Genomic DNA, 20,385 nt, shown 5'->3' with positions numbered 1-20,385 from the left:
TTTGAATAAACATAATTTGCTAGACAACCACCTTCACTGGTGCTCATATTTGGATTATATTCCCTTTGGAGATCCATGAAGCCATTTTAACCTGGAAATCAATAGAAGCCTGTGGCAATATTGTTTGTTGGTGACTCAGAGCCCATAACAATCCCAAACTATGAATGTGAATTACTCATCATCAAACACTATTTAGTTTCAAGATCTGGAGATATATGATTAAAGTTGTTATATTTAAAGGTTTCATTCTTAATACAACTATTATTTCTTTCAAATAGCATTTAGAAGATAAAAAGAAATCATATTATGCCTATTCCCATATCTAACTCCATCAGAAAAAGAAAAAAACTCTTATGTATATATCTTTTTCACAAGGACATGATGTTGATCCAAAAAATGAGGAACTGAAATTGACTACTTAATCCTAAGGGAAAACCAAGCTGAATTCAGAGATGCCCAGACAGGCATGACCATAATTTATCAGCCCTTTTTTGAATATCTCTGTAATCGAATTTTAACTAGAAGAAACAATTTCCCCACACACTTTGAAGGGCACATAATCTTGAAGAGAAAATTTTTGTGGTAGATGGTTTTTGTTGGCCTTTTACTAGATGAGAATCAGTTTGGCTTTCTAAATTAAATCTCTTTTTTTTTCATGTTTGCACTAGATTTCATTATCTATGTCTGTTAAGGGAAAATTTGCTTTGCAGGGGAAAATGCTATTTTTAGTATTTGGTTTCTTGTGTGCAAGGCATGTGGGGAGAGGGAGCTTAGAGAAAGTTTGGAAACATATAATGACTTAATGTCATGTGTGCTTTAGCAAAATAAAAAAACACTGTTCATTTTCTTCAATTATACTAACAAATTTGGTTCCAGACATCTGTGCAGCATTATTATTATCTGAGTACTTTGGAACTAGTGAACATTGCATCTATCTCATCATTTACAGAGCTGAGAAAACTTTGCCATCTATTCAGAATACTCCTTTAAAAATATTTATATTTCATGACTTCCTAAGTGGCTCGAGGTGGATGGTTTCTTTGCATTATTTGATATTTGTGTTTCAGCCTCAGTGCTGTTTTTTTTTTTTAAACAGTGCTATAAAGGATGTTCAAGTCAGGTCAATAGGCTACTCAGTAAATTTTTTTGATGCCATATATAGCTGTTATCATTAAAGTAATACTTCTATATGTGTGCCTGGCAGATATCAGCCCCCCAGCACAAGGAGTGGATCACAGGCAAGTCCAGAAGGAGCTGGGAGATGTCATTGTACGGCTGCACAACCCTGTTGTGCTGACACCCACGACAGTGCAAGTCACCTGGACGGTAAAGCTTCTGCTCTTCTCACCTTAACAGCACTTTCACTCTGCATACTGTGCCTATTTATCCCTTCAGTGTTTTACCACCCAGAAAACATCCAGTCTTGACCCCAGTGTGAGTGCTCTGGCAATCTAGCATACAGCAGTACTTGTGTATATATATACTTGTGTGTATATATATGTATATATCTAGATAGATATAGATTATATAGATATAGCTAGATATATAGATATGTATAGCAATGAAGTAGTCTTTTTCAAATCAGGCATGTTCAATGCCTTCAGTCTTCTGCTTGAAGCAAGTTAGCTGTCTGACTAGAAAAACATTATAAAAATGAGCTTGAAGGATAATGGTACTGTGGATTCATTACACTGCATGTGAAAAAATAATCAAAGTTAAATATCGACTAGAAATTGCTCTGTGAAAAAGTACTTTCTGCTTCAAGTCATAGTGACCTCTGACAGTACTCTATTTTAGTGACCCAAAAATCAAAAATATCTTTCCTACAGAGCACTTGTAGTGAAGTCAGAAGCACGTGGTGCTAGTGCCTGACACACTGTGTATCATTTGGTTTTCCAGCACAAGCCTTACCCACAATGAGTGGATATCCTTTCATTAGAGAAGACCAGAGTCTTTTGGGCAGTGTTTAACAGCATTTCTATTTGAGGGGTCAAACTACTGGGTAGAATTTTTAATACAGTGTTTACTTTCAAATTGCTCTGTTTCCCTTCCTGAGGCTTGATGGAAAGGATTTGTAATAGTGGGAGAGAATTCCCAGGGCACTGCACACCAGAAAAGAGGGCTTTGTTCTTGGGGCATCTACCAGAGGAAGAAGAACCACAAGTGGAAGAGTGAGAGAAAAACTTCCCTGCAGAACATCAAAACAGTTGTAATCTGTAGGATGAATTGTGCTAAGGGGGCATTCACAATGCTCAGGATTTTTCTTCTACGTGTCATATTGCTAAGAGCTTAATGTGTGCAGGGGATTACACGAGAGGAGATAAGAAATGTGGTGATAGATTGTGTATTATAAGGATTACTGTTGTTTTTGCACAACTCTGCCATTATTATGGGGGCTTATGCACCATCCTTGTTCTGACAGATTTCAGTGGTCAGGGTACAGATTAGAATAAATAGAGAAAACCACAAATTTGTCCTTTGTGGAAGATTATTTACAGTATGTGTCACTGCATTTTGCCATCAATGATGTCACCATGCATTTTGGCTTTCTTAAAATACTGCATGTTTCAGTACAATTCCTCCAGAACAGGCTGATTAACCTTTATGGCAAACCCTTTTGCCCAAGCAGGTGGAACAGTAGTATAAACTTAGGGTGTTACCAGAGAGTAATTGTAAACCATCCAAGGGGTGCTCCTTCAAGTCCTCTTTTGGGTATGACATCTATCAGAAACACAGATTCATAGATTGATTCTTTCTTTAGCAAATGCTGCAAAAGGAAGCTACAATACAAACAGAATTCAGTGTTATACCATGTAACCAATGTAATTAAATAAATATATATATATATATATATATGTATGTATGTATGTATGTATGTATGTATGTATAGGTATTTGTGTGTATGTATGTATGTGTGTGATATATATTCCTCTAAAAGAATTTCCTGGCACCCCTACTGAACAATGAGTGAAGAAATGGTAAGGTAAAGACAAATTGTTGCAAATGCTATGGATACCAGCTTCTTGGGAAGATTCCTCAAAGCAGTGACCCTGTGCCACCTGACAAGCACAGAGACCTCTGTAGAGGCATTTTGGAATTGCCCAGGGGAAGAAAGACACAAAGAAAGATCTCTGAAGCAGCTAATTAGAAACTAGCCAGCAACCAGAACAAAACCAATTAATTAACCATAGTCTCTAGGAAAAAAACCCCACTCTATCCAGAGAATAAAGTCCACCCTATTAACATGGAATGGATAGATAGTGTAGCTATCATACAAAGGACAGAAGTGCCATGAGAATCATAAGACTCTTTGTGTTGGCTTTATGCAGTCAAAGGGTGAAAGCAAAGGAATGTCCTTGGTTACTGACTTTCTGGCATCCTGACTCACAGCAAATTACCACTGACTTCTCTCCTTTATGAGATTGTTTTGGTTTTGCTTTATTTTTTTCAAATTTGAGTTTACATTTTTGGGAATAGGTCCCTGTGACTGTGTTGCAATTTTAAAATATGCACATATTTTATTTAAAATACACACATATTTTGAAAAGAAGGTCAGACTTACAATGTCAGTGTTAAAAAATAAGAAGAGGAACGTCAAAAGTTAGGTTTTCATTGCCACTTAAATGTATTCCTCTTGTGTATAGATATTAAAATATAGCTGTAATTATCAGGTCACATAGAGGATCTCTTCTTCATGGAGCTATTAAACAATTCTTTTTATCTTCTTTATTCTCTGTGTGGTGCCAGGTCTTATTAAATTCATACCATTGAAACCTTGCATTGAATAAAAAATTATTATTTTGTCTCACATGCTTGCTTATCTGTCATGCTCTCAACTGTAACATTTGTGTGCTTCACAAATAATACTGAATTTAACATCACAATGATAAAAATGTGTCATTATCCTAGCTTTACACATAGAGAGGTGAGGTGCAGAGATAGTTATTGCTGATGAGACTTCTGGAGGCAGATATGCCCACCATTGTCAAATGGCTAATTTTAAGCCCTGGACATGATTTATTTTTACTTTTATTAAAACATTTCACATTGCAAGAGTATATTCTATACTCCAAGAGCTTTTTTAGCTGACCTCAGCTATGGGTCAGCACTTCTAGGCTCAGTGGGCATTAAACTGAAAGTTTCATTAGTGACCAAATATGAAATGTTCCCCAGCATTATAAAGAAGCCCTGTGGCACAAGCAGGAATAAAAACTCAGTTCTTCAACATGGCAAAAGAATTGCTGCTTTGAAGTCCTTACTGCCTTCTAGGAGGCTATCAGGCAGAAGGATAATGTGTTTGCCTGTGTTTTTTAATTTGATGTAGATTTTAAATGAAGACAGTGTTCCAGATTTTCATCCCCATTTGCCTTTTTCCTGTAGGATACATAAATGCCAGTGTAGTTTGAATTTCCAGAGACTCCTGTGAGTCCATGCCAGGGAGCTCAGCACAGCGTGCAAGCTACTCTGCCCAGCTGGAGAATTGCTGTGGGTATTGCTGGGGGAGCAGAGGATTTCTTAGGATATTTTGGGATAGAAATTTGCTTGCTGCAGAGCATATTGCAAAAAGAATTTAGGGTGCAGATTAGCAAGTTTGCCTGAAAGGAGCTTTTATCTGCAGCATAAGCTGCATTATGAGTTTTTTGCCATCTTTTAACAAGCTAATAGCCATTGAACCAATCTTGTGATCATCTGTGGCATGTGCAGGGAAAATGAGCTTCTTGTTCTGCAGGAGTGGTTTTGTAGATGCCTCCTGCACCATGGGCTCAGCATAAAGGGGGGTGAAGAGGAGCACACAGGACCAATTCTGCTTGTAGATTGCCTTAGGTCAGTGCTGAGCACCACCTCCCCAGGAACTGCTATTCCTGCAGTTATAAAGGAGCATCTGCATGTTCTGCCATGTCCTTTGAGGGAGCAATTGTGTCTTTATATCAACAACGGTTGCAGATCTTTGCAGTTGATATGACTGACTAAAAATATTCTCTGATCCCAGTATTCAAGAGAATTCCTGCACTTGCTGAAGTAATGCTGAGTAATTTGTGTAAGGAAGTGGCAACCATTTACATCCTTTATCCTTTCATCAAGCCAGAGTGCATGTTTCTGCAGCTCTGCCTCTGTGTGAATGTGTGCCAAACTTAGAGATGCATAGCTGAATTAATGTCTTTAATGCTAAGTATATAAGGATATTCTTAGCAGTCTGCTCATGGTGTGACACATCATTACCACAGAAACGGAGAAAATTGTGAAGGCACAGTTACTTTGTATTATATATGACCATGTGTGCAGCTGGAGACAGACATACACATATGTATGCACATGTGTGTGTATGTGTATGTGAAATATCCCTGACCTACCCCTCTCAAATATTTCTGGTTAATCCATTTAATTATCCAGGAGTAATTTTTTATTAGTTTGAAAACTCTGAACAAAACAAAAAAAAATCCACCTTTCTCTGTAAGTAAAGTGCCCTCCAAGTAGTTTCCCAACAGAAGACCCTGTTCATTCAGACTAGCTTTAATTGGCCATGAAAGATGGCCTTGTATCCTCTCCCTGATACTGAATGTGACTGGATGTTTATAGAAAACATTAAAAATGCATCATATTTTCTTTTGTCAGTACCCTCCTAGACTCTGAATGATGAAATCACTGTCAATAACCTGATCACTCTGCCCTTCTGTAATCAAGCTACTAATTGAAAACTCTGTGAAACTCAAGCAAGCCCCAAATCAAGCTAGTTTATAGCACCCATAAATGTGACAGCCTTGTGGTGCTACTGCATTCTGCTTTCATATTCCTTCTATTCTTTAGTCTTTCCAGTTAAGATCTTAGAAGTCTGGGAGGAAAATATGTGGACAATTTGTATGGAAGTAGATAGAAAATGAGGAAATGAGAATTGGTATTCTTTAGAAATTTTCTAGGAGTCCAGCTCTTCTGAGTGAGTTGGGAGCTGGGTTTGTGTTTGTGCCATGCTGAACAAAATACTTTCCATACAATGTTGTAGGAACACAATGCTACTGTCAAGTCAGTTCTGACTTTTCAGTTTTCTCCACTAGGCAACAGTCAGTAGAAAATAAAAATAGAGCAAAGACAAAATGGAAAGTTCTAACAAAGTTATGTCATTTTTCAGTGTAGCGTCGAACTCAGAATTAAGGCAAGAATCAAACTCAGTGTTTGATTATCAAACATCATAACCTTATATTGTATTTTAGGTTAAAAATATGTATTACAAAGTGGATGAAAACATTATTTTTGCTGAATATTGTAGTAAATGTGAGGTTTATAAAGTCTTTATATCCATAAAATCAAAGTCAAACATGGATAAAAACAGTTTACTCTGATTTACAGACTCCCTTCATCTGGAAACAGCTGCTTAATGTTCTTCTTAAAAACACAGCTTGATTCTTTCGGTATTAACAAGCTATTATTGTGAGTTATATCCCTCTTTCAGTGCATAAATTCACTTAAAGTGAATGCAGAGAAGTTTATAAAATGCAAGCTTAATGTTGTTGTAACATATGTTGCAAGGTTTTTAACAGTGACAGTTTTGATGAAAGACATTTCTGCCTTGCTTTCATAAATAAAGCTTTCTTCTTGCTTGCCTTGCTTTTTAATGTCTAAGAATCTGTGTCCCCTCTGAATGCCTCAATAAACTGTAACAAGATTGTAGAAGGAGCAAAATAGACCGTGGTTTGTGTTTTCAGCCTTAAATTCATTTATTCTTAAGAGAAGTCAAACAAATGTTTCTCTAGTTCTGGAATATCTTTGAGCAGGCAAATTGACAAGAACATAAGAAATATCCTACTTGTTGAGTCTTAGTTATAACACAGAATTACCAAACAGCCAGCTGTACAGTCTTGTTATTTGTGCTTCACTTTCTTTGCTCCTTATTTGGCAGCTACAGAAGCAGCTGGTTTTGGTTTACTTTTAGCAATCAAATCAGTTTTGGTTTTTTGGTGTTTTTTTCCAGGAAAAATTTGTGCAAGAATCATGATGCCTTGGGTTTTGGGGTTTTTTTGGAAGATAAATAGAAGCATGCAACCTCTCCAAGATAAAACACATGCAAAGTTTTTCTTCAAATAAAAATCATATTTATAGGATAAAGTTGTTCCTTGGTCTTTCCATGGAACTTAAAAACTTCCATGGTCCAATCTTGAATTCTGCTTGCCTAGCAAAGAATAAAATATAAACCAAAACCAACATTCCATCTCCATCTGATGGCCAGAGTGCATCACAACCCCAGGATGCAAAGGGGCTGCTCAGGCTGTGAACACAAGGAACAGCACATGTCTTTGGAAGTTGTTTTCTTTGCATCTGTCTTACGTTTATTTTAATTTGCTGTGCATTTCATGAGCTGTGAGCCAAGTAATGGACTAATTGTAAGCATGTAGAGTATCTTCAAAGACTTGTCCTTTTCTGAAAAGAATTTGTTTTTCTTTTCCTCTCCTATTTCAGCACATCAGTAGCCAAGATGTGCTTAGTAAGTTTACATGCAGCAAGCCTTATGCCAAAGTTTTCTTTTCATTATTTATTGCAGGGCTGGGGGCCTTTTTTTATGATTTAAGGTGGTATTTGTCATAATATATAGAGCTGGAGAAAGCAAAACAGAAAGAAATATTCTATAACCAGTAATGTGAGACAGATGCTCTTTGTAGACAATTAATCAACAGCGACTTACAAGAAGGTATTTAGATTATTACATTCAGCATCATAACTGAGAATTTTCTCTTTTTGATGAGGGCAGAATTATTCTAGGCGACTTTTTTGTTTTCTTTTTCACAGTGGAGTTTTTTTTTTGTTTGTTTGCTTTGCATACTGATGCATTATCTATTGTCCTCTCCAGGTGGACCGCCAGTCCCAGTTCATCCAGGGCTACCGCGTCCTGTATCGCCAGACGTCCGGGCTGCCTGCCCCAGCTGCGTGGCAGAGCCTGGAGGTGAAAGTGCCCACGGAGCGCAGCGCCGTCCTGGCCAGCCTGAAAAAGGGGGTCACCTACGAAATCAAGGTCCGCCCTTACTTCAATGAGTTCCAGGGGATGGACAGTGAATCCAAGTCCGCCCGCACCACGGAGGAAGGTTGGTAACAGGGGCAGAAAAGCAAGGAGCTTTCATGGCTGGCACTGTATTATTCTGTGTATGCATGTTCATCTCTATTTCCTCCACATGTCTTCTGTTTGTTACACACTGAGGTGACATTAAAATTTGCTCTAATATTCAGCTTTATGCTGTAAATATCCCCTGAGAAAGCACTGCACTGGTCTTACATTCTTCTAGCTGATACATCCTTCTAAGGTACAGGTGGCCTTTTGGTGTTCCAAAAAGTGTGCACTTCAGTCTTTTGTAACCACTGCTGCTGCAATAATAGACTTCGGTCTGCACTTTAAAAAAAAAAATAATGCAAGTTCTCACAGATGAGTGTTTGATACTAAGCACATCTTTCTGAATGGGTAATAGTGTGGATGGACAGTTGGCTGGGAAATGAGGAGTAGTGAAGGATATATATTTAACTCCAGTCTCAAGGGCACACCACTTCACAGTTGCTGTTAGCACAGTGTTCATGAAACTGCCCTGTTCAGTACTGCAGAGGATTCCCCTGAGCACCTTTCAAGCCTCTCTGAAACAGTCAGGATTCAGAGAATGAACGGTTTAAACTTTTGAAATTCTCAAGCTTTTATATCTATATCATACAGCCTTGTACATGGGTGTGCTAAAGCATGTGCACTCCAGGGCTGCTGGGTTTTTGTTGAAAAGTAAAGACACTGGGGCAAAGTGTAAGTAATTTTAATAATTTGGTGTTAGAAACCCACCTTTCTACCTATGAAATCCAGTGATTGCCTGGGGAATGTCTCCTGTAAAAGTAGGATTGTCCTGACAGTGAGAGTTCATCTTCTCTCTGTGTCACTGATGTTTTTAATTTTTTTTAGCAAGAGAAAGAAATACTGGTGAAGTTTTAAAATGTTCATATGGTTTCAATGGGTTTTGAGTGCACTCTTTCCTTCCTATTGAAAGTGCATCTTAATCATTTATAGTAGTCTCCTGAGGTTTAATTTAGTGCTGATTGCCAAGTACTCTTTAATTCTAGAAAAGACTTGCTTATTACTCACTTTTCTCTTTGATTTGTTATGATTATTATCCAACATGTAAGTAAAACTGGAGATAACTTGGTTGCACTTTGCACTTTTTGGATGAGGAAATTCAGTGTCCTGCAACATGTGGAAGAGTGTGCAGGAAGGCTGTTTTCAGGTCTGATTTGGAATTTGGAATTTTATGGTTATAAAGCCTAAATCAGTTGGTGAAGAATGTTTGCAGCACTCTGAACAAAGGGGTTTTTTATAAGAAAGAAAATTTTAAAAATATTTCTACAGGTGAATTTTCTTCTCTGGGGTTAAAATGTGGGATTTTGTCCTCTCACTAGCAGATTTTCCTCTTGTATAATTTCAATTGATCGTTGGTATTTGTTTAGTTCATCTGTCTCTTGCTAAAGGTAAATTAAGAATTACTGAAAAAGAGAGAAGGACTTATACCTCCTGTCTGTTTCTATAAAATACTTGAGGAATGACATTCTCTTTTATAAATCTTACTTCCCAGCATTCCAGGTAATTTCCTACCTTAAAGGACACTTTTTTCATGTGGAATAGCTTTCCACATAGCAAAGATTTAAAAAAAAAATAATCCTGCCTGCAAATATGTATAACTCACAGCCTGGGATCTGCTTTGTAGATTAATATAACTTTCAAGGAGTCTATTTACAAGTATCTCCTCCCAAAACGTGTCAGCATAGGACCTGTAATATTATCACCAGAAAAATGTCAGCTCTCGTAAAAAAATTCTTCCTTTTCCTTGGGTGATAAAATTAGGTACTTCCATGAGAAAACCAAGACATTCAGTTGATGCACTTCTACAGATATTTCCTTTAATTCCTCATATTATCTTTGTAATTATATTGGTGTTCATGCATTTCAAAAATAGTATCAACTAAGTGTTTAATGACAGTGGTTTGCTCTTCTTCCACTGAAGAAAGATGGCAGTCTATTTAGAGGTGCTGTGTTGCCTGTGATTCCATTTTGAAAATGAGCTTTTTTTAGATTTGACTTTTAAAAAATGTCAGCTGTACTATTTTTAGAAAATAATTTGGAAAAGTGATACGAGTGTTGGAAGTTTTTTTGTGACATCAAAGCAAATATCCCTGGTAAAGGCAAAGTACAGCTAAAAGGTAGTGGCAAATTTCTGCTGGAATGGATTTTACATGCAATGTTACTTCTCAGGCCTACCTCTAAAAATCAATTTTGCTGCAGTTAGGCTTTTCCTCTAGATCAGACATTTGTCACAGTTCAGTATCCATCCATCTTCTGCCTCTTTGGCCTTGTGAAAGTAACAAATGGAATTCTGTTTGGCTGCATCTGGAAAAGATGAGCAGCGATTTGGGTTCTTTCATATCTGTAAGAAGAAGCTGAGCACTGGAATAATTGACCTGTCAAGAAGCAGGCAAGGTGTTCTCCACAAGCCAGCAGCAAGGGAAATGAGAAAACGGTTTTAAAAATGTTATTTTTCAGTGTGATCTATTTAATAACTGCAGCAGTGTCAGACGAGTGGCTTAATTTATGTCACGGTGCCAGCTCACAGAGTGATATCATCAGGGAGAGGAAGCTGAAGTGGTACATACAAACATGTGTGCAGGCATACAGTGGGAGCTAAATAAAAAATTTAATTCTGTAATTTTCACTATTTCTTTCATACTTTCTCTAGAGACAGATTTTTTTTTCTTTTCAGTTGCATCCACTGTTAAATCTCATTTGGAATAACATTGTGGAGTAGTACTTGTCCTGCACCTTGTGTGTCACCACAAAAATATGACAGGAAGGGAAGTTTTCCTTAGCTTTTATCAGCTGCTCTCTGCCTGTTTCTTCTCACCTTAGTGCAGCTCTTAAAATGTTATTTCCACAGCTGCATTCATTAGCTGCAATTTTAATTTTGCTTTAAATTTATCCTGTGTCCTCAAAAAACCTCAAAAACAGCATCACACACTGGTAGAATATTAACTAGAAAGGTCATGCAGTTTAAATGAATACAATATGAGGATTTTGTAAATTTTAGAGTATGGTATTCATTTTACATTTCTTTTGCATTCACACTCCCCTCTCCCCCCCAGGTATGCTTATATAAGACATTATATTTCTGAATGCCCTTTTTGTTTCAGTAATGAAAGTTTGAGCAAGTTGTTCCATTGTACTTAAAACCAAAAATGAGTTATGCAGTGTTAAGCTTTGCCATTTTTATGATTATTATTTTCACATAAAATATTCTAATTAATATCACACACATACATTTATTCATGGTTTTGTTGTTATGGAATAACTTGAAGACTTTTAAAATGCTAATTTTTCCACGGTGTGGCAAATTATTTCACTTGCCATAAAATACACAATGCAGGTATTTATTTCACCAATTTTATGCTTTGCACATTTGCAAGGAGTAGCCCAAGGCCACCTTTCCATGCTTCACTCGAGCTGGCTAAGAGTCAGATTGTCCATAATACAGCTCCATTTCTCCCCTCCAGTTCACTGTTGCTCTGCATCAGGCAAGGTCACCAGGACTCCACCAAGCACTGTTAGCTTTGCAGCATCTGAAAATGTAGTTGTCGAAACGTGAAGCCTCCCAGGACTGTAATATGTGTTTCATTTTTCACCTAAAATATTTTTTTATTCTGCTGTAATCTTCTATGTTTCCTTGTCCTCACCCCTGATACCCTAGTTTGAAGTTGTGTGGTTCTTGCAGCAGAGCACTCCAATTTTTCAGGGTTATCAGGGTAAAGATTTGAGCTCGTGCCAAGTCAAGTGCTGAGGAGCTTCCGACATGGGAACACAGCCAGCCTCAAAGAGGCTGTGGAGAACAATAGGAATATCTGAATTGGCTCAGGAGACTTGAACACTTCTGATATCTGTAGCTGTGCTTTTTTGTGTTAAACCCTCCAGACCTAAATACAAAGATGCCAGGGGCTCTTAGCTGTTCTGAGAAGCATGGTCCAAGGATGGGCATGGACTCAGGGATATCTGTTAAAGATAACACCAGAGTTCTTTGCCATAAAGTTTAGCAGTGAAGAAGTCACTCTGACCAGGAGGCTGAGTCAGGGAGCCTTGACACACAATGTGAGATGCCTCAAACCACATTGTTGTCTGGGTTTGAAGTTGGGGCAGGAGAGTGATAAATATTTTAGGTTCTGGTATGATGTCTGTACCATAAGTTTTCAAAATCAGCTTTTTTATTTCATATGAAATGTTTTAAGGTCAGATTAAAAGCAATGAAAAATGAAAAAAGCAATGAGGAAGACAAATTACATAAGTTTTTGTTAAACACAGCCTCCCTAGAACAGAAGTTGTCCAAGCAACAGGCTCTTGTGAACTGGAAAATTGTCCTGGAGAGGTATCACTCTATGCTTGCTTTATTAGTTCACACTTTTCTGGCCTCTTTCTATTAGTTTTGTTGAAGACTGGGTAGATGGACTGGGAGAGATGGAATAAATAAATTCTAGGACCAGTTCCAAGCAGCTGCTATCCATCAGCTTTTCCCTCCAGGGACTATACCTTAATATAATACAGTCGACCTCGGTGGCCTAGCTCGCCACTGTGGTGTAGTTTCAGCACTTGCCTGGGAGCAAGGGAAGGATGAGGGGGGGCTCCAAGAAGTTTTAGGTGGCTGAGCAGGGCCATATTGACATCCTCTGCCATGGCAGCCACAGCCATGCTGGGAGAGCCCAGTATGGATATAGCAGATGCTCCCAGAGGAGACTTTTCCCTGGCAGAACTCCTGCATCACTTCCCAAGCTGCGTGTCCTGAGCCAACAGAAGCACCCTGCTGCTGGTGTAGCTGCAGGAGGGGCTTTGCCAGCATAGCTCTGGTCACTAACAGCTGTGATTTTTATTTTTTTTTTTTTTAACAGTTCTAGACAACAAGCATAGCTGGCAAGCAGTTGTCTTGCAGAATTTTCCTTGATGTGCAGTGACCAGCCAAACAGCTGTGAATGGTTGAACTGAACAGGGCTCTGAAGAGAAAGCAATTTGCCTAGGGGCAGAAAAGGACATAAGTATATATGTGACCTAACTTAGCACCTGCTCTATTCACTGGTATTTGATGTAAACATTTTAACCCTTTTCCAGTTCAGAGTTGCAAGTTCTGTGTTTAAACCTGATATTGTCTTCCTGGAGAGAAAACAAAAATGGATCATTAAATGTTGGCTGCTCACATCATTCTTAGGCCATGTACAAAACAGTTTTCAGGCCAGGTGAAGCAGCCTCACATGTGACTTAGTTAATATATCTGTATTTATTCATGCATATTATAGGAAACAAAGGCAAACGTGAGAACAATTCCAGTGCATATTCAAGAAGTGCCAAATATAAATAAATGAGGAGTGATTTGTATTGATTCTCCATTGCCACAAATTCCACATTGTCATTCAGCCCTATGCATCTCTCAGAAAGGCATTTTTCACCATTTTTAGTGCCTGACAAAAGTGCATCCCTAGGCCTGCAGGGAGTGTGAGTTTTCTATACTGTGTGCTTGTTCTTGCACTGCTTCAGCAAATGGATTAATCCTTGCTTCTGTTTGCTCCTCTCCTTGGTGTAGCTCCAAGTGCTCCTCCTCAGTCTGTCACTGTCCTGACAGTTGGAAATCACAACAGCACGAGCATCAGCATCTCCTGGGATCCTCCCCCTCCAGATCACCAAAATGGAGTCATCCAGGAGTACAAGGTACACACAGTGTCTGATGGGAGGGCTGTGTATTTAGGGAAACAGCCTGCTTGAATTACAGAACATTAGCACTCTTTATGGGTTTAGATTCTGACAGCATTTACAGCTGCCCATATAATTATATGGAGAAGGAGGACTGACTGCTTATGGATTTCTTTATTATTATTATTATTACTACTGTTATAATAAAAAGCAAAAACACCATAACATTGATATGAAAGAGGGCTGTAATTTCTAGCCAGTTTACAGTTCTTATCCTTCTAGCTTTTCCCTGCTGTAGGAGAAGAGGAGAGGGTATTTTTAGATTTTTTGTAAGGGGTTTCTGCACTCTAAAGACAAGCAGTGAAGTCCCTGTCTTGGAGTACCTTCAATCTGGCAGCAAAGGTGGCAGGAAAGTTCTTACTTCCTCTGCAAAATTGCTAATCCTAACACTTCAAGGTCAAAGTCAAGGACTGTGGCTCTGGGAGAATTCAAGACTTCTCCCAAGTACTATCTCTGTCAAGCTTCTCAACTTAAAGTGCTAGATTGTTTGCTCTGAAAAACAGGTTGAATACAACTAGTATATCCAAAGTTAGCTATGTGAGAGTTGCTTGCATTGGTTGTATTTCCTTCCTTTTTGTTGCTATGATGGCTCAAAATATCCACTTCTTATACATTAAGTGTAGTTCTACTCTCTGATTTCGTACGAAGATCACTTTTGCACAAGGATATTTTGACAACATTAAGAAAAAATGCACTCTGTTATTCAGGTGGAGAAATGATTGGGCGAGGTTCTGCCTTGTCACAGCATGCAGCACAGTTTGGTAAATTAACACTGCTGTGGCTGGCCTGTATACACCAAGTGTCAAATGTTTAATTGAAATGGATCAGGGCAGCTTTCTTGACAGTCCCGAAAAGGGTGGGTGGTGACTGCAGCTTATTTCACATAGAAGGATTTTTTTTCCCCGCTGTATCTTGAGGGAACACAGCATGAAGGGAGAAAGTGCTTGGCTTCTAAATCAGATAATGGTTCAACCACTTCCAGCTTTTCACTTGGTCAGAGGGATGCAGTAAATGCTCACAATGTTTATGTTTAGCATAGCACTTACTTTGTTTTGCTTTTAGTCAATATCAAGATTTATTAATCCCAGTATTTTATTGATCTAATTTTCATATCAATTAATAATTATCCCTTGGTTTAATTAATCTTGATCCTGACTCCAGTATAAATCAATATAAACCATCCAGGGCTTATAGGCAAATGAGTAAAGCACACTCCTAAACCACAAAACCTGTAGATATGAAACAAAGTGGGCTGATGGCTAATAAAAGCCATGTTCCAGGTGAGTGCTCAGGCCTCTGGGCTGTGTATAAACCAGCTGGAGTCACTACCTATTACAGCCCTCCTGTGTTAGATGAGGTGGCTGCCTGAGTGGTGAACTGCCTACAGTGAATGGTGCAGAGTCTCATATTTATTTGAGTATAGAATTGTTGCTGAACCACCACAGTGCATTTTCTAATGAATTGCAAGTAGATCTGTTGATTCCACTTCAAGTATCAGAATGCTGTAAATTCATTCATTAATTAAATGCTTTTAATTAGGGGCATCTCATAGCTGTTGTAACCTAAGACCAGGACAGACAAGGAGTGAAGGAAGGAATGCAATAGTTACTCACCTTAATGCATTCTGGCTGGCAAATAGGACCACCTTAGGTTTAGGAAAGCAGGAGAATTTTTTTTCCTATTCAAATCTTTCTCTACATTTCACAGAAAAAAGATAAGGAGTTGTAAAATATGAGCAGGGTCAAAAGTGTAAATATATTATTGTTGTTGCTTAGATGCATTAGTTTGTCGTTGAGAGTGGTTCCACCAATAGTGTTTTCTTCTGCTGTTATTTTTATGTAAGTGTACATGTTACATATTTATGCATTGATTTTCTTGTGTTGTAGTGAATGCTTTGTTTAGTAATACAGATGCAGAATTTGCAAATAGCATTAACTGAAGAAACATGCCTGGAAGGTAGTTTTGAAACCTCTTTCAGCAATGCTATAAAATAATGCAAGAGGGAGACATAACACTCTGAACTCATAGACTGCTCTCATAACAAAATGCCAGTTGTGATTATAGGGTAGATTTTCTGTTTAATTAGATAATATTTAAGTGAGAAACTGATGTCTAGATTCCTAATCAATGTAAATAATCACAAAGGCAGCAGTAAATGTGAGTCGGTACTTATTCCATTTCAGAAATTCCAAATATCCCTCTTGTGCAATGAAAAGAGTTTTGAAAATTGTTTGTTAATTAGTGCTTTAAGAAGTGTTTCAACCTGTGCTCATATTATTTGGTATCCATTTGCTATTCAGCAGGAAACATAGAAGAAAAAAAAAAGTGGGATTTTTTAACAAAAGGTTTGATAAACAAGATTTTAATTAATGTATAACACCTCTTTTCCACTTGGATGATTGGGTCTGTGCTTCTAAGTGTAAGCACAGAATTTGCACTCCATGGAGAGACAGAGTCCAGAGAGGTATTTGCAAGCAGTCTTGCAGCTGGCTTGGTCCTGCACTAATCTGGGATACCTTGCTGAGCTAAATCATCCCAATTTCAGCTACTCCTGGACAATAAGGCTGTCAATAAGTCCTAAATAAGTGATTGCCATGAAATACCATGATATGTCATATCTATGCACGATTGTGTGAGTGTGAAGGATTTCACCTATTTTAACACCTCAACTTTTGTCCCAGATCTGGTGCCTAGGTAATGAGACTCGATTTCATATCAACAAAACAGTAGATGCAGCCATTCGGTCTGTAGTAATAGGTGGCCTGTATCCAGGTATCCAGTACCGCGTGGAAGTTGCTGCAAGCACCAGTGCAGGTGTGGGAGTAAAAAGTGACCCACAACCCATAATCATTGGTAAGTTATTGTCTGTTCTGTTGTTCTGTTTTGCCTGTTTGTTTGTTTCTTTCCCTCTCTCAGAAATTTTTTCATACATAATTTCTGGAAGCATAAAGATCTTTTGATAATATAAGCAATAATGAGATTTGACTAGAGCTGGTTAGTTAGCTTTTAAGTCCCACTGCCTGATGATGTTCTGTCTTCTCTTCCTTCAGAGCTTTTGCAGACAATGAAGGGAAGTATGTTCCCAAGACACATGAGAAAATGCTAATTGTCTAGTAAAAGTGATTCAATGTTTTGGTATTTTTTAAAATGAATTTACCACTTCTGCAGGTTGACAGATGTGTGGAATAAACAGCCTGATGTCCCTTTTCCTTCTGTTAAGATGTCTGGAATATTGCCTTACTCATTCCACTGGTGCCTAAGGCACTATTTACCATTGTTTTCTGAATGCCTAAAGTCAGTGTTTCTTGGATATCCCAAGAAGACAAGCCTCCTTTGTCAAAGAAAAAGTGGTCTCTAGACCAATTAGAGAGCAAAGGTAGCATTATCATCCCAGCCTTGGAAATATGTTTCTTGGTAGTGGCCTCCATGCAGAACTTATTTCCTGACCTGAGGGAAACGCAGGTTTTGTTTCTTCTGAAATTTTTTTTCTGAATATAAAATGTAAAAGCATAAAAATATGGAAGACTAGAAGTAATAATGTTTAGCAAACCTGAAATGAGCTGTGCAAAGCAGCACCTCTTTGGAATGCACAATACAGGAATTTTGTTGCCTTTATCCTGTATGATCTAACTTAGCTATTACTTAAATGGACTTTCTTTGTTTGTTTGGGGACTTCTGTTGTTACTAAATATTTTCTTTCTAGAAAATGTTCTCAATACACTGTCCCAAATATGGACTAGTCTATTATGTGTAGACCCTTAGAAAAGGACATCCCATAAGCATTGCTTAAATGTTTACTGATATTCAGGTTCCCCATTCATCAAAACAGAAGCTAAGATACTTCAGCTTTGAAGTCTCACTGGAGACAGAAATAAAAGAGTGAAAGTAAAGGTAGCACTTGGTTTAGAAAAGTCAGCCACAGAAACAAGGAGAAGAGGGGAAAAAAGACACCTAGAAGTGAAAACAAAAAATTGATTTTTGAAAATGCGAGAAACCCAAGACCTTTTTTTTTTTTCCTTATTTCACTAAGGGGTCCATATAACTAGGCAGGAAATGCACTGCTCTTATTTCAGCAAAGCACAATAAGTGTGTTGCATTTTAAGTACATGGGTAGCCTTGTGTCACTTAAATGTCTTGTGAGTTATACTTGCACCAAAGGTCTTTGCTGGATGATTCCCAGAATTCTTAGTGATATTTTTCTGTTCCTTAAATGATCCCAGAATGTCTGCTTCTACAAGTTTGTCTGGTGACATCTTTGCACATTTGAGAGTCATTTGTATGAAAACTAATGGAGAGTAGTTTCCGTTTGGGTTATGTTTCTGTTGTCATTCCTGGTTTTTTTTTGGGAGCCTGAAGCTGGATGTTTTTATTTCATATTGGTCTGTATCTCCCTTTTCTTTAGGTCCAATTTTGCTTTTGATTATGAATTGCTAGCAGTTTTTCCTCAGACTATAAATTTGTTCGATAAATGTAACAGTGCTTAAGTGATACCATTCCTGAAAAACTTGAGTTGGCACCATCCAATATTTGAATGGGAATCGAAATCATAAAATATTTTAATTATTTTTAAAGTAAATTTAAAAAAACAAACTAGTTACATGGATTTAAAATAAGCTAATAAATAAACCTCAAAAATCAGAGTGAACAGGAAAGCATTATTGAGTTATTATATTATAATATAATTTGTATGGTCTGATGCTTCTCTGTACCATTTAACAACTTGCAAACAGAATGAACAACTCCAAAAATGCTGAATTATGGAGAGAACAGGTCAGTGGTGCAGGGGAGTTAAACTGTGTTTCTAAGCAGAAAAAACTTTCAATAGTCATGGACTATAAAGTAGAGTGTATAAAAAGAGATATTATTTTTAAATACAGGATTCATTCTTCTGAAAATATTTTGGGGGGGTTCTGAAAATTACTGATTTTCATGGTGGATAATCAGCTACTGGCCTCCCAGAGTAGTTTTAGATAACAGACCTGTGGTGATCCAGAAAGTCAAAACAGGAGAATAGGAAGCAGTAGGAAATATATTATTCCTTTAGTTAGAAATTGTCTCACTGTTACAGGAATCTTGTGCCCATACTTGAAGCAGGACATTGAAAAATTTTATGGAAGACTCAAATAGAATCAGGAATAAAACTTTTATGATCACTAATGACATGCTAAAAAACATTCACTTGGAAAACCAGAAGTAAAATTGGAGATAAGGGCAATGCTGGTTAATGCTGTAGCTATTATTTCTCTTCATCAGTTGGCCTGGTCCCTCTTACATTCCATCATTGGCATAATAATATGAGGAACAGCTGCAAACTTTCACAGTAATAGGTACAATCGAATCTGATGTGTCTAATTAATTTTTGGTCCGACAAATTAGTTTTGTTCTTCATTACTCTCCAATGGGAGGAAGACATTATATTTCATTATGTTTTTGTCTTCAGGAACAATGGAGCGTTACAGGTCGCACACTTCCCTTGTCTCTGCTCTAATTAGTTGAACTGACAGCATTGTTACAGAACCTCCTGCAGTACATGAAATAGTGCACTGGTACCTTGGATGACATATTTATTCCTTCTGCTTAAATATTATATAAAGAAGTACAAGACTAATGCTGTTTGTTTCCCCAACCCCCAACAATTATATTAATTTTATCAAAAGTCAGTGGGTAACATTAATCTGTCTCCATTTATTTTTTCCATCACCAAATTCACAAAGCATATGTTATTTTGACATTTGAATGAATTATTACTTTTGCAGTTGTAATTGCTAGGCACAGAAGGGTAAGAGCAAACAGCCAGACTGCAAACTTCAGAAGGTAATCTGGAGACAGAGTGTATCTTCTCCTAGAAGAGAAGCAGACGTTTCAGTGATCACTGAAAACTCTCCTCAGGCTCTTTGAAGTTTGGTCTCATGTCCTCCATTTTCAAAAGACTGTTTTCTGGTCTTAGAGAAGACAGGATCCTCAGATGGTTTTGGAGGCTTTAGTGAAAAGAACTCGTTCTTGAATCCAGGAGTATCCAGTCCCAAAGCTTGTCTCTCCAAAGCACTTCCCTGCCTGCTCTTCTCCTTGGTAGCATGGCTGTGTCTGAAGCAGTGCCAGGACTACCTGTTTCCTCACTGTCCTGCTGCTTTGGCCTCTCCTACAAAGGGCACAGAAATTAACTGCAAGTTAATGGTAATTAGAGCAACTCCAACTCCCATGCTGATTTCTACTAGAAAATCGATTTTGTGTCTGGAAGAGCATGCCATTGAGAGCCCCTTTCTATTAGTTTTACTGTCAGCCCTTCCTCTTTCAGCACTGGGGTGCAGCTATGGATTGGTTCCATGGGCCGAAAAAAACATGGAAAATCAGATAAAGCAGCCACAGCTGCTCACTCAGGTTCATTCTCACATACTGAATCAGGCCTGGAAGCCAAAGAGCCTTTGTCAGTGGCAAGACAAAAGATGGAAATATGGCAAAGGACAGCTGCAGCTCCTGGAGCCTGATGCTGGTAAAGCTTCCCAGCATGGCCAGTATAGACTGGTGCATGAGACCAGTACTGTGCACTTTTTGTGCTTCTTTCTGTGGGACCTATTCTGCTTACTGGGAGCCTGTTTTGTTCC

General features: G+C 38.0%; 1 protein-coding gene across 1 annotated transcript in view; it reads left to right on the top strand.

The window, feature by feature from the left end:
- ROBO2 (roundabout guidance receptor 2) overlaps nt 1-20,385 on the top strand; it is a 428,840-nt gene that overhangs the window by 343,601 nt on the left and 64,854 nt on the right. The window contains exons 13-16 of the mRNA XM_056497313.1: nt 1,205-1,326; nt 7,838-8,069; nt 13,617-13,741; nt 16,465-16,636. Of these exons, the coding sequence (XP_056353288.1) occupies nt 1,205-1,326; nt 7,838-8,069; nt 13,617-13,741; nt 16,465-16,636 (651 nt within the window). The remainder of the gene's footprint in view (nt 1-1,204; nt 1,327-7,837; nt 8,070-13,616; nt 13,742-16,464; nt 16,637-20,385) is intronic.

The sequence above is a fragment of the Oenanthe melanoleuca genome, chromosome 1 (genome assembly GCF_029582105.1).
Source record: "Oenanthe melanoleuca isolate GR-GAL-2019-014 chromosome 1, OMel1.0, whole genome shotgun sequence".
In the NCBI taxonomy this organism is placed as follows: domain Eukaryota; kingdom Metazoa; phylum Chordata; class Aves; order Passeriformes; family Muscicapidae; genus Oenanthe; species Oenanthe melanoleuca.
Note: the sequence above shows the minus strand (reverse complement) of the source record. Positions and strands in the feature narration are given on the sequence as shown.